General features: G+C 44.4%; 1 protein-coding gene across 6 annotated transcripts in view; it reads right to left on the reverse strand.

Moving 5' to 3' along the window:
• ABTB3 (ankyrin repeat and BTB domain containing 3) overlaps positions 1–13,789 on the reverse strand; it is a 217,745-nt gene that overhangs the window by 13,973 nt on the left and 189,983 nt on the right. For all 6 annotated transcript variants that reach the window (XM_056517283.1, XM_056517279.1, XM_056517278.1 and 3 more), the window contains 3 exons: positions 11,905–12,040; positions 9,314–9,534; positions 2,218–2,396 (listed from right to left, as the gene is read on the reverse strand). In XM_056517283.1, coding sequence (XP_056373258.1) covers positions 2,218–2,396; positions 9,314–9,534; positions 11,905–12,040 — 536 coding nt within the window. The remainder of the gene's footprint in view (positions 1–2,217; positions 2,397–9,313; positions 9,535–11,904; positions 12,041–13,789) is intronic.

The raw sequence follows: 13,789 nt of genomic DNA on the forward strand, positions 1-13,789 counted from the left end.
CCAGGTCAGCATATAAAGCAATTAGTAGAGAGATTTATGAAGCGAGGCCACGGCGGAGAACTTCCAGATTCATTGGTTGGTCCTGAAGGTGGCACCTAAGTCATTTTTTATTAGTGGCATGGGAGCTTGTTCTGTGATGAGGTGAAACCATGTGTGTTAATAGTTATACAGTTTCTGTACAAGGCAGAAGAAATATTTTTCATGACAAGCCCTCCTGGCACAAGATCTTGGCACTATGTCAAATGGACATCCTGCAGCCAAGCACAAACGTCCATTGGAAATATAAAGTGATAATTTACAAGCAGTTTTCGAAGACCCTTGGTAAAGAAGCCAAGGAAAAAATCAAGAATTCTTTAAAGGGGTTCTCCACTGCTTTAACCTTCTTGGGGCAGTTAGGTAGTACTGTGTCTATATGTTATTACCCCTTTGTTTCCTGCTGGTAACGCTACTGTAGTTGGATTATTTTTTACCTTATTTTCAAACCCGGAAGCTGGTTACTTCATTAGTTTGCTAGCTTTTTTCGACCACTGTTTTTTTTCAGCCGCCGCCATCTTTCCATCGCTACGTCACCCTGCAGGGTGTTGTGTTGGAGGCCGGCCTGGCCCACGCTCCGTACGTGCCCGCCTCCCACGCTGATGAATATTCCACCGTCATAATCGCGGACCTCCTTCCTTTCAGCTTCTTATAAGCTGATTGCTGATTGGGCTGTTCACGGCGAATCGGCTCCGTTGTTGGGCGCATGCGCAGTTCGTCCTCGGTGGGGAGGTTCATATGCCAGAGAGCGCCTAGCAAACCTTCGTGAGTGTTAACAATACCCCCAGCGCGTCAGCCCCGAAGCTGAAAACACAATGGCACATGCGCAGATGACCCTCCCGACCGAGGACGAACTGCGCATGCGCCCAACAACGGAGCCGATTCGCCGCGAGCAGCCCAATCAGCAATCAGCATATAAGAAGCTGAAAGGAAGGAGGTCCGCGATTGTGACGGTGGAATATTCATCAGCGCGGGAGGCGGGCACGTACGGAGTGTGGGGCAGGCTGGCCTCCAACACAGGGTGACGTAGCGATGGAAAGATGGCGACGGCTGAAAAAAAACGGTGGTCGAAAAAAGCCAGCAAACTAATGAAGTAACCAGCTTCCGGGTTTGAAAATAAGGTAAAAAATAACCCAACTACAGTAGCGTTACTAGCAGGAAACAAAGGGGTAATAACATATTGCCACAGTACTACCTAACTGCCCCTATCTATGTTTTAGGCTGTATTACTATATTTCCATCTCTAGATTGACCAATAGACTAAACACAGTCAGTAGTAGACAACGTTCTATTACCCTCTGGTCTATTACCCTCAATGGGCCTTCTAGGAGTGTGTCATAGCAGTCATACATTTTTGCTTATTTGCCGATGTATACTGGTGATATATGACCAAAATGTGACTGCATAAGGAGGTGTTCCCAGGGCAGGGCTTTAACATGTCCTAGAGACATGTCAAGAGTTTTGATTGGTCAGGGTCTGAGCTAATGGGCAGCACCATTAGAGGGGCACTGCCACTTAAATTTATTTATTTTTTCATATTTCGTAGAGACATCTGAAAAGTTTTTCATCGGTCATGGTCTGGTGTTCAGACCCCCAGCCAATAGCTTGAACGAGGCAGGACAAGTGCACAAGTGCACTTGTCCTGCCTCGTTCAAGCTATTGGCTAGGGTCTGAACACCAGACCCTGACAGATGAAAAACTTTTCAGATGTCTCTACGAAATACCCCAAAAATATTTAAGCAGCAGTGCCCCTTTAATGCCCCTTTTTCAGTCTGCTTTTGGTGGTCACAACCCAGTCAAGGCAATCTAATCTAAATACAGTGGTGTCAATCTGTCCTCTGGAGTCCACAGTGGACAGACTAGTCTGTTTAAAAATGTGGCAACCTCTCAGCCGTAAGAGATCTTAGTTCTTTCCTGGATGTTTCCATTAGATGGGGGTAAGTAAAGAGGGCCCATGTGCAAAAACACCATTCTGCCTACTTACTCCAAACTTGCTACTTGCTGGTCAGGCAAGAGAGTTGTCTGCCATAGTGCTTCGGTAAGTTCTTCAACAACTCATTCAATGTATCGGGGTCCCCCAATACAAGGTTTGTTCCTTCTATGGTCTTATATGGTCTTCTTCAATGATACCTTTAAAGCTAATAATTGAGTATGTATATGTATCCATACAGTGGACATGAATACCTTGCTAGCTTTCAGAATCTCAAACATCAGCGGCAGACCCTGTGTGATCAACTCTTCCGTATACTCCTCCTCTTGAATCGACTTGAACTCTTTCAGTAAGCACTGGATAAGAGGACGTCTGTGTTGGTGAAATGATATGCGCAGGGATTCCAGCCAAGTGTGAAGGGTCCATGGCACTCCTACAAGGAAACATCAGGAAGAACCTGTTACAAGCTTATGCGGGACACATATTGACCTTGGCACTTAGGGCCACTGAAATACATACCCACACCTCAAACAATTGGGGAGATTTATCAAAACCTGTGCAGAGGAATAGTTGACCAGTTGCTCATAGCAACCAATAAGATCGTTTATTTTGGTTTTCAGAGGCCCTTTAAAAATGAAAGAAACAATCCGATTGGTTGTTATGGCCAACTGGTCAACTTTTCCTCTCCACAAGTTTTGATAAATCTCCCCCAATTACTTTATATTTGCTAGGACAGAACACAGGGGTGCCATAAGCACATGACCAGTAAAATCTGCCCTTAAAGGGGTATTCCAAAGGAGAGGGAACCCCCGCGATCTCTTCTGCAGCACCCTTGTCATCTGGTGCATGGAGCGATGTAATGCCCCGCCCCCTTCATGCAAATCTATGGGAGGAGGTGTGGCAGCCGTCATGCCTTGCATGACTTGCATTAAGGGGGCTTGCTGTGACGTCACAAGGGGGTGGGACCATGACGTCACGATCCTCCAGCCCCTGCTTCATGCACCAGATGACAGGGCTGCTGCAGGAGAGATCATGGGGGTTCACAGCGGCAGGGCCCCCCGTGATGACATCTTATCCCCTATCCTTTTGGATATGGGATAAAATTTCTAGGGGTGGAGTACCCTTTTAAATCAAATGATGCCAGAAAGTTAAACAGATTTGTAAATTACTTCTATTAAAAAATCTTAATCTTTCCAGTACTTATCAGCTGCTGTATGCTCTAGAGGAAGTTGTGTAGTTCTTTCCAGTCTGACCACAGTGCTCTCTGCTGCCACCTCTGTCCATGTCAGGAACTTTCCAGAGCAGGAGAGGTTTGCTATGGGGATTTTCTCCTGCTCCAGACAGTTCCTGACACAAACAGGGGTGGCAGCAGAGAGCACTGTGGTCAGACTGAAAAGGACTACACAACTTCCTCTGGAGTATACAGCAGCTGATAAGTACAGGAAGGATTAAGATTTTTAAATAGAAGCTATTTACAATTCTGTATAACTTTCTGGACACATTCTGACATTTTTTCTTTCTTCTGCGGAGTATCCCTTTAATCTACCCATATGCATGGCTATAGAACAGAGAACTTTCAATGGAAACCACCAATGCCAGCAATGTCCTAATGTCCCCTGACACAGTATATCTCAACCACAGTCCTACTGAGGATGCCAAGCCTGGCATGGAGTGCCCCACTTAGCTCACCGTCGTAAACCTGCAAAACCAAATCGGTATTTTTAGTTAGAAAAACCTTTTACCTAAATCAATCCGTTTACAGTATTCTGCTCTTTATTATTTCGAGCAATACCGAATGTCGAATAAAAATGTCTTATCCTTCTCCAGGAAAGTTCCATTTCCGCACAGCGGGGAGTCGATTTAAACACCTGTGACTCCGGCTCGGGGTTTTCTTTTAATTCTGAAACCTTCAATTACCAGGGTTTGTGGATTGTACTAAAAAAAGCAATTTACATCCAGCGAGGGGATTTTAAACGACAAATGTAACCGAGTTAGTGGAAATTAAATTATAAGGCATCACTTCATTAACCATTACTAAGGCCCGGACATTTGCGCTGCCTACGTCTTTTGACTGAGATAAAAATATATATAGCGCATGTTTGGGAGATGGCCATCGACGAAAGGCTTTACTTAAAGGGAACCCGTCACATTGGAAATACAGTCCAATCTACAGGCGGTGGCGCTCCAGCTGTTGCAAGACTACAACTCTCAGCATGCCTGGCCTTGCTCAGAGTAGTAGTTTTGCAAAAGATGGAGGGTGTCAGTTTGGAGACCACTGTTTTAGACCAAAATTAGCTGAGCAGATTGATATATATATATATATATATATATATATTAATTATATGACATAAAATTTAGTGTTGTTCGCGAATATTCGCAATGCGAATTTTATTCGCGAATATCGCATATTCACGAATTCGCGAATATTCGCGAATATAGCACTACATATTCATGATTACGAATATTCGTATTTTTATTTTATTTTTTTTCACAGTACACATCACAGTGATCATCCCTCTCCGCTTCCAGCTTGTGTGGTGTAAAGAAGGCTCTAATACTACTGTGTGAGACTGGCGTGCAAATTTTCGCATATGCGGAAATATACATATGCGAATTTTCGTTTATGTTAATGTTCGCATACACAAATTTTCGCACATATATGGTAATGTTCGTCTGTAAATGTTCGCATATATGAATTTTCACTTGTACATTTTCGCATATACGAATTTTTTGCAATGCTAATGTTCGCATGCGATAGTTTTCGGATGTTTAGATTTTTGCATGCGCGAATTTCATTTATGTTCGCATATGCGAAGTTTCGCTTAGGTTAATGTTCGCATATGCTAGTTTTCTCATATGTTGATTTTCGCATACGCGAAAATAAGACGAGAATATTACGAATATGCGAATGTTCGCGAATATATCACCAATATTCGTCATATATTCGCGAATATTCGCGAATTCGAATATGGCATATGCCGCTCAACACTAATAAAATTCAGTTCAACTCATTCTGGGTGTAGGACTCCAGTGATATGTCTATCACTCAGTAGGGACCGCCCACTGGACTCCTAAGCCACAGGGCAGTATGTCAATCTTGTTAGCTCCTCCTGCTCTATACAATTCTGCCTGCAGACTTAACTTTTTAACTTGAGAGGTTTCCTTTACAGAGTAAACTCCTTCCAAATTGACCTCCGCCTCCCCTGTCATTAGATGACAACGCCCTTTTAAGACTCTAAATGCAATCCCTTTTAATCTAGAATACTACTCTCCATTCTCTACTAGCAGAGTATCTGGCATTGCCTGGTCTTCCTACCTCTCTTGTGCTTATATCCTGTCCTCATATCCTGATCTCATATCCCATTCTCATATTCCATCCTCATATCCCGACCTCATATTTCATTCTCATATCCCGACCTCCTATTCCATCCTCATATCCCGACCTCCTATTCCATCCTCATATCCCGACCTCCTATTCCATCCTCATATCCCGACCTCCTATTCCATCCTTATATCCCGACCTCATATTCCATCCTTATATCCCATCCTTATATCCCGATCTTACATCCCATCCTAATTTCCTGTCCTTATATCTGGTCTTCATATCCCGACCTCATGTCCCATCCTCATATCCCATCCTCATATCCCAACTTCATATCCAGTCTTCATATCCCGTCCTCATATTCCATCCTCATATTCCATCCACATACAGTCATGGCCTAAAATGTTGGCACCCCTGAAATTTTTCTAGAAAATGAAGTATTTCTCACAGAAAAGGATTTTAGTAAGACATGTTTTGCTATACACATGTTTATTCCCCTTCTGTGTATTGGAACTAAATAAAAAAAGGTAGGAAAAAAAGCAAATTGGACATAACGTCTGTGTGTGCCACACTAAGCATGGACAACAGAAAGAGGAGAAGAGAACTGTCAGAGGACTTGAGAACCAAAATTGTGGAAAAATATCAACAATCTAAAGGTTACAAGTCCATCTCCAGAGATCTAGATTTGCCTTTGTCCACAGTGAGCAACATTATCAAGAAGTTTTCAACCCATGGCACTGTAGCTAATCTCCCTGAGCATGGACGGAAGAGAAAAATTGATGAAAGGTATCAACGCAGGATAGTCTGGATGGTGGATAAGCAGCCCCAAACAAGTTCCAAAGATATTCAAGCTGTCCTGCAGGATCAGGGAGCATCAGTGTCAGCGGGAACTATCTGTCGACATTTAAATGAAATGAAACACTATGGAGGAGACCCAGGAGGACCCAACTGCTGACACAGAGACATAAAAAAACAAGACTACATTTTGCCAAAATGAACTTGAGGTAGCCAAAATCCTTCTGGAAAACATCTTGTGGACAGATGAGACCAAGATAGAGCTTTTCGGTAAAGCACATCATTCTACTGTTTACCGTAAATGGAATGAGGCACAAAGAAAAGAACACAGTACCTACAGTGAAATATGAGGGAGGGTCAATGATGTTTTGGGGTTGTTTTACTGCCCCTGGCACTGGGTGCCTTGAATGTGTACAAGACATCATGAAATCTGAGGATTACCAATGGATTTTGGGTTGCACTGTACAGCCCAGTGTCAGAAAGCTGGGTTTGCATCCGAGATCTTGGATCTTCCAGCAGGACAATTACCCCAAACATATGTCAAAAAGCACCAGAAATGGATGGCAAAAAAGTGCTGGAGAGTTCTGAAGTGGCAGCAATGAGTCCAGATCTAAATCCCATTGAAAACCTGTGGAGAGATCTTCAAATTGCTGTTGGGAAAAGGCGCCTTCCAATAAGAGAGACCTGGAGCAGTTTGTAAAGGAAGAGTGCTCCAACATTCCGGCTGAGAGGTGTGAGAAGCTTATTGATGGTTATAAGAAGCCACTGATTTCAGTTATTTTTTCCAAAGGGTGTGCAACCAAATATTAAGTTAAGGGTGCCAATAATTTTGTCTAGCCCATTTTTTGAAGTTTGGTGACATTATGTCGAATTAGCTTTTTTCCTCCCTTTTTTGTATTATTTCCAATACACACAAAGGGAATAAGCATGTGTATAGCAAAACATGTGTTACTGCAATCCTTTTCTGGGAGAAATACTTCATTTTCTAGAAAAATTTCAGGGGTGCCGACATTTACGGCCATGACTGTATCGATTACTAATATCCTGATCTCATATTCCATCCTCATATCCCAATTTCATATCCAGAACCTCATATCCCATCCTTATATTCCAATCTCATATCCGATACTCATATCTTGTTTTCATATCCCGACCTCAAATCCCGTCCTCATATCCCATCCTAATATGCTGACCTCAAATCCCATCCTCATTTCCCATCCTAATATGCTGACCTCAAATCCCATCCTCATTTCCCGATTTCTTATCTGGTCCTTGTTTCCTGACCTCATATCCCAAGCTCATATCCTGATTTTATATCCCAACCTGACATCCTGTCCTCATATCACAACCTCACATTCCAACCTCTTATCCCCTCCTCCTTTCCCATCCTCACATCCCGACCTTACATCCCGACCTTACATCCTGACCTTTCATCCGGTTCCTTGCCCAATCGGGGAGCTCGGAGCATGGAAAAACATTCAAGTAGCTGCAGTGTTGAATAAGTTTTGCTGCCCCTCGCTTTTTAGGATCATTGAGGGCCCTTGTCAATAAATTGATTGCATATCCTAGACATATGCCATTGCCTTATAAAAAAAAATATATATATATATCCCTATAAAGGTATTGTTTTGGGAGCAGAAAAGGTGTTATCTCTGCCGATGCAGCTGCCGGACATTGTGTGACAATTGTTGCCTTAAAGGATAGACTGGCCAATGGGTGGGCCCTTAGTAAATCTCATATGGAGCTTACATTGGAGCCAAAAATTTCCCAATGGGGGTTGATTCAAAAATACCCATTAGTTGGCAGGTATACCTGAAAAACTATTACCTCTAGTAGACCCAAGTCTGGCCCCAGTCCATTGCTCTACATTTTGATTCTTCCCTTCTAGTATAGGGATCATATGTTGGTGCAGTACAATAGTAGAGTATGTATCTCAATCTCGATGCTCTGCACTTGGTTTGTTTCTATATTAAGAAGCTTAATAAATGGACCCTAAAAGGCAAAGTACAACCTAGCGCCTGGGGCATGCTTCCTCCCGAGCACTGCTGGTCTTCAAGGCCCCCAGGTGGCAAATGAAACATATGGCTCATTAGTTGCTGGAAGGGGCGCCGTGGATCTGCGGGAGGCATGTCATCGGAATGTAGGAACTTTTTATGATGTTTTTAGAGTTTTAGGAACGAAATGGTAATTTTTCTTTCAGGATAGAACCGGATTAATTCTGCTGTCACATTGAATTTTTGTAACATAAGCCCAGGCTCCTGTAATGAAGGTAGAAGTCTGTGACTCACGTTCTTGTAGTGCAAGCACTGACTCCGCTAAGGACTTATTGTGTGAACTTCAGAAATAGCCTCGAATACAGAAGATATATGTTTACTGTGTTGCCTCAAGGTGGCTATAGGGAACTCCTCATAGGGGACTACTACTAAACTTATAAGGTGCAGTATGGAAAAAAATAGCTATATACTGTACATATAGTTATAACCACATATATATATATATATATATATATATATATATATATATATATATATGGAACTTGTGGACAAAGATCCATCAAAAAAGATATCCGGCGATTAATGGAGTAGGAAATTATAAAATCCCAAGTAATCTATAAGAAATGAATACAACACAGGTAGCATTAGAGGAAACTAGTCCATGGAATGTCCATAGAGCTCTCACATATTAAAAACCAACGCGTATCACTTACCTAATGGGAAACAGACAACATACCCCCATTCGCAAAAGATAGTCACCAAAGAACAAAAGAATTGGTTATCTAAAGCATTGAGGGGGCGTGGCCGTGACATCACAAGCCTCCGGCACTGCACCCGACGCTCTAAACGAACGCTGCGTGCAGCAAGGAGATTGCGGGGGTCCTTTGGTTAGGGGATAAGATGTCTAGGGGTGGAGTACCTCTTTAAGGGTGTACAGAACTATAAACACTGGTTAACCATGCCCTGCACTCTGTCTACTAGATAATATATAAATAATATATACTCTACTCTACATAAATAATATATTTCAGTAATTTGGCACTTTCGGACTTTGAACACCCAAACAATGTCAACATTTGACACACACTTTATATCTACATGTAGTATCTACTTGGTCTTTTCCTTCCTTTTTGGGGGAAATTCATTCAGAATATTGTTATGGGGCCCTATAATTTCTAGGGCCCCATAGGAGAGGAAGGCGGAAGCCCCAAAAATGTTACAAATCAAAAATGGACTCACCTAAACTTCTTATATCGATGGTTATATCCACATATCCGTGTTCGGCGCTGTGATACATGGCCTCTTTTAGTGCCTTCAGTTTAGCTTTGCTGTTTCGACTCGGACACAAGGTAGCGTTGGTCGTATCGGGCAGATCTGTGCCTTCAGCTAGAATCTCTTCCAGGGATAAGATGTCACTCTTCTCTTTCTCGGGCTGGGACAGCAGCTTCCGAAATACATTCCTAAATAATAAATGAGGGAATATTGATTAGGTTCCCCAAAAAATTACTAAATATTTTACTTACTGCTCAAGTTTTTACATATATTAAAGGGGTGCTCCGGTGGAAAACTTTTTTTTTTTTACCAATAGTGTCCATGAAAGTGGCTGTCAGTACTTAAAGGGGTACTCCGTTGGAATTTTTTTTTTTTAAATTAACTGGTGCCAGAAAGTTAAACAGATTTGTAAATGACTTCTATTAAAAAATATTTACCCTTCCAGTACTTTTTAGCAGCTGTATGCTACAGAGGAAATTATTTTCTTTTTGAATTTATTTTTTGTCTTGTCCACAGTGCTCTCTGCTGATATCTCTGTCCATGTCAGGAACTGTCCAGAGCAGCATAGGTCTGCAATGAGGAACTGTCCAGAGCAGGAGAAAATCCCCATTGCAAACCTATGCTGCTCTGGACAGTTCTTGATGCGGGAATCAGGTGTCAGCAGAGAGTACTGTGGACAAGACAAAAAAAGAAATTCAAAAAGAAAAGAATTACTGGAAGGGAAAAGATTTTTTAATAGAAGTCATTTACAAATCTGTTTAACTTTCTGGCACTAGTTTATTTAAAAAATAATGTTTTCCAAACGGAGTACCCCTTTAAGTACTGACAGCCACTTTCATGGACACTATTGGTAAATTGTCATAGTCCTGCCTCTTTTACTTACATCTTACTTACCACGTTGGTCCACTTTTCATTATTGTTTTTTTTTTTTGTATATTGTTTCTTAGACTGTTGAAACAAGTAATCAATTTCCCTGCAGTGCCACCAGAGGAGAACTTCAGTATTACACAATTGTACTCAATGGCTTGTCCACATTTTATCATGATATTGTCCTTCCGCACCAAAGGTGCTCTTTGTAGCCTCTTTATTGCTAAATCAGACTCAAAACATTTACTTGCTATACATGTAGAAGGATACCTCAGTAAAGCACCTTCTCTGCAAATCCACAATCCTCTAGTGACAAAATCCTCTAGTGACAAAGAGGAGGGAGTTTCCGCTCGCTTTTCCACATACTTGACCCGAAATTGGAGTAATGTCTAGGAGGGGCTGAACATTGGCAAATATTCACTTTGAGGATCTTAAAGGAGAAGTCCAACCAAAATTTACGTATCCCCTATCCACAGGATAGGTGATCAGTAGCTGATCGTAGTGGGTCCTACTGCTGGAACTCCCCCTCACGATCTCCGGAACAGAACCCCGGCTGTCAGTGAGAAGCTTCATTTCTATGGGAGTGCCGATGAGACCCGAGTACAGCACCCGGGCATCATCCGTGCTCCCATAGAAACAAATGGTCGACAACACACGCTCCTTACTGAGGGCCAGGGTCCCCTTCCGGAGATCGCGGGAGGGGGCCCCAGCAGTAGGACCCCCCCAGCCATCAGCTACTTATCCCTAAACTAAAACATACTATTGACAAACATGCTATTGACAATGGTTGCTTCCATTAAGCACCTGTTTGTACTCCTGCTTTGCATCACGGAATAAAGCGTCATTTCAAGTATATGGTGAGTGCTGTCTGCTCATTTTGCATACTATTGGATATTATCAAATCTTGGACTTTAAAGGGGTACTCCGCTGCTCAGCGTTTGGGACAAACTGCTCCGAACGCTAGAGCCAGCAGCTCATGACGTAATAGCTCCACCCTCTCATGATGTCACGCCCCGCCCCCTCAATGCAAGTCTATGGGAGGGGGCGTGACGGCTGTCACGCCCCCTCCCATAGACTTGCATTGAGGGGATGGGGCGTGAAGTCATGAGGGGGCAGGCTATGACATCACGAGCTCCCGGTGCCGGCTCCAGCGTTCGGAAAAGTTTGTTCCGAACGTTGATCAGCTAAGTACCCCTTTAAGGATTGAGTACCACCATGAGCACCACTTCCGTAATGATGACTGTGCCTTTCCAGAATACGCCCTACAGATAGCTCAGCGGCGCCAACTTGTGCTTTCTTCTGTTTGCCTACCATTTGGTGTTTTGGGACTGCTATGTGCACCCTAGGTGGCTACCAACAGTGGGAGGACAATGCAGCCATTCAGAGCGGTCTACCACAGCCAGATGACTAGATATAATCTTTGATGTTTACCTTACTCATATATGTAGACAGTCACCCTCCTAGCAGGCAATATCGTAGGACAGATCCTTACCACTAGTGATATCTCAAAGAAAAAAATAAACGTATGAACCTCAACGATGGAGGAACTTGTAGAGCATTTTTGGTAGAATAATGGCGGTTTAGACACATAACATCTTTTTTGTGAGCACCAATCTTCTTTCCCTCTCCAATTATTTAGCGAACGACAAAAATTACGTGTAAGAGCCCAAGTGGTAGTGTATATAAATTACCTGTGCCCGTGTGCAGCAGCCTGGCTGAAAGAATTCATGTCTCCTTGAGGTGCCGTAGAGATTCCATTCCTGTACATTGTTCCTATCATGGGATCTGTTCCTCGCTCCAGCAACAAACTCACAAGCTCAAAGTTTCCTGTGGACAGACAGAGTTTAGGAAATGTTATCAGACAAGTACGGCACGTAGAGCACACCGTTGTGTCACCAGAAGTGACGGGAGAGGATGGGGTATTTTAGCAAATATTTTCCATATGATTGAATGTACTTAGGTTGCACTTAGGGTCAAGAGTGCCTAATGCTTGTTCACACACCGGACTAGTCATTCTTTGCAGGAGAGGGTTGGTGGAAGCCTCCTCTGGATTCCTTCTCCGCTCATTACAGAAAGCCTAAGCTGGCTCTCCTCCCAATAGTGGGACCATATGTGACACCAAACACAAACACCGAGGTTCTTCAACCATCAAGAGTCAATGATCCTATTGAGACAAAAGGCCAATGCCAACTCTGACCACGCCATTCTGGCCTCTTGTTATACTTGTCCAAATACGTTTTCTATACCTTCCTTATAAATTAACGTTACCTTAAAGGGGTACTCCGCTGCTCAGTGTTTGGAACAAACTGATGGCTGTTAACCATGTACACCCCTCTGTCACCCCCTATGCCTCCCTGTCACCCATGTACACTCTTCTACACCCATGTACACCCCTCTGTCAACCCCTATGCCTCCCTGTCACCCATGTACACTCTTCTACACCCATGTACACCCCTCTGTCAACCCCTACGCCTCCCTGTCACCCATGAACACTCTTCTAAGCCCATGTACACCCCTCTGTCAACCCCTCCACCCCCGTCACCCATGTACACTCTTCTACACCCATGTGTCACCCATGTACACCTCTCTGTTAATCCCTAAGCCCCCGTAACCCATGTACACTTGTTACGCCGAGCGCTCCGGGTCCCCGCTCCTCCCCGGAGCGCTCGCTACACTCCTCTCACTGCAGCGCTCCGGTCGGTTCCACGGACCCGGGGCGCTGCGATACCGCCTCTGGCCGGGATGCGATTCGCGATGCGGGTAGCGCCCGCTCGCGATGCGCACCCCGGCTCCCGTACCTGACTCGCTCTCCGTCAGTTCTGTCCCGGCGCGCGCGGCCCCGCTCCCTAGGGCGCGCGCGCGCCGGGTCTTTGCGATTTAAAGGGCCACTGCGCCGCTGATTGGCGCAGTGGTTCCAATTAGTGTTTACACCTGTGCACTTCCCTATATCACCTCACTTCCCCTTCACTCCCTCGCCGGATCCTGTTGCCTTAGTGCCAGTGAAAGCGTTTCCTTGTGTGTTCCTAGCCTGTGTTCCAGACCTCCTGCCGTTGCCCCTGACTACGATCCTTGCTGCCTGCCCCGACCTTCTGCTACGTCCGACCTTGCTTCTGTCTACTCCCTTGTACCGCGCCTATCTTCAGCAGCCAGAGAGGTTGAGCCGTTGCTAGGGGATACGACCTGGTCACTACCGCCGCAGCAAGACCATCCCGCTTTGCGGCGGGCTCTGGTGAAAACCAGTAGTGACTTAGAACCGATCCTCTAGCACGGTCCACGCCAATCCCTCTCTGGCACAGAGGATCCACTACCTGCCAGCCGGCATCGTGACAGTAGATCCGGCCATGGATCCCGCTGAAGTTCCTCTGCCAGTTGTCGCTGACCTCACCACGGTGGTCGCCCAGCAGTCACAACAGATTGCGCAACAAGGCCAACAGCTGTCTCAACTGACTGTTATGCTACAACAGTTACTACCACAGCTCCAGCAACCATCTCCTCCGCCAGCTCCTGTACCTCCTCCGCAGCGAGTGGCCGCTTCTGGACTACGACTATCCTTGCCGGATAAATTTGATGGGGACT

This window comes from Hyla sarda, chromosome 4 (assembly GCF_029499605.1).
Source record: "Hyla sarda isolate aHylSar1 chromosome 4, aHylSar1.hap1, whole genome shotgun sequence".
Lineage (NCBI taxonomy): Eukaryota > Metazoa > Chordata > Amphibia > Anura > Hylidae > Hyla > Hyla sarda.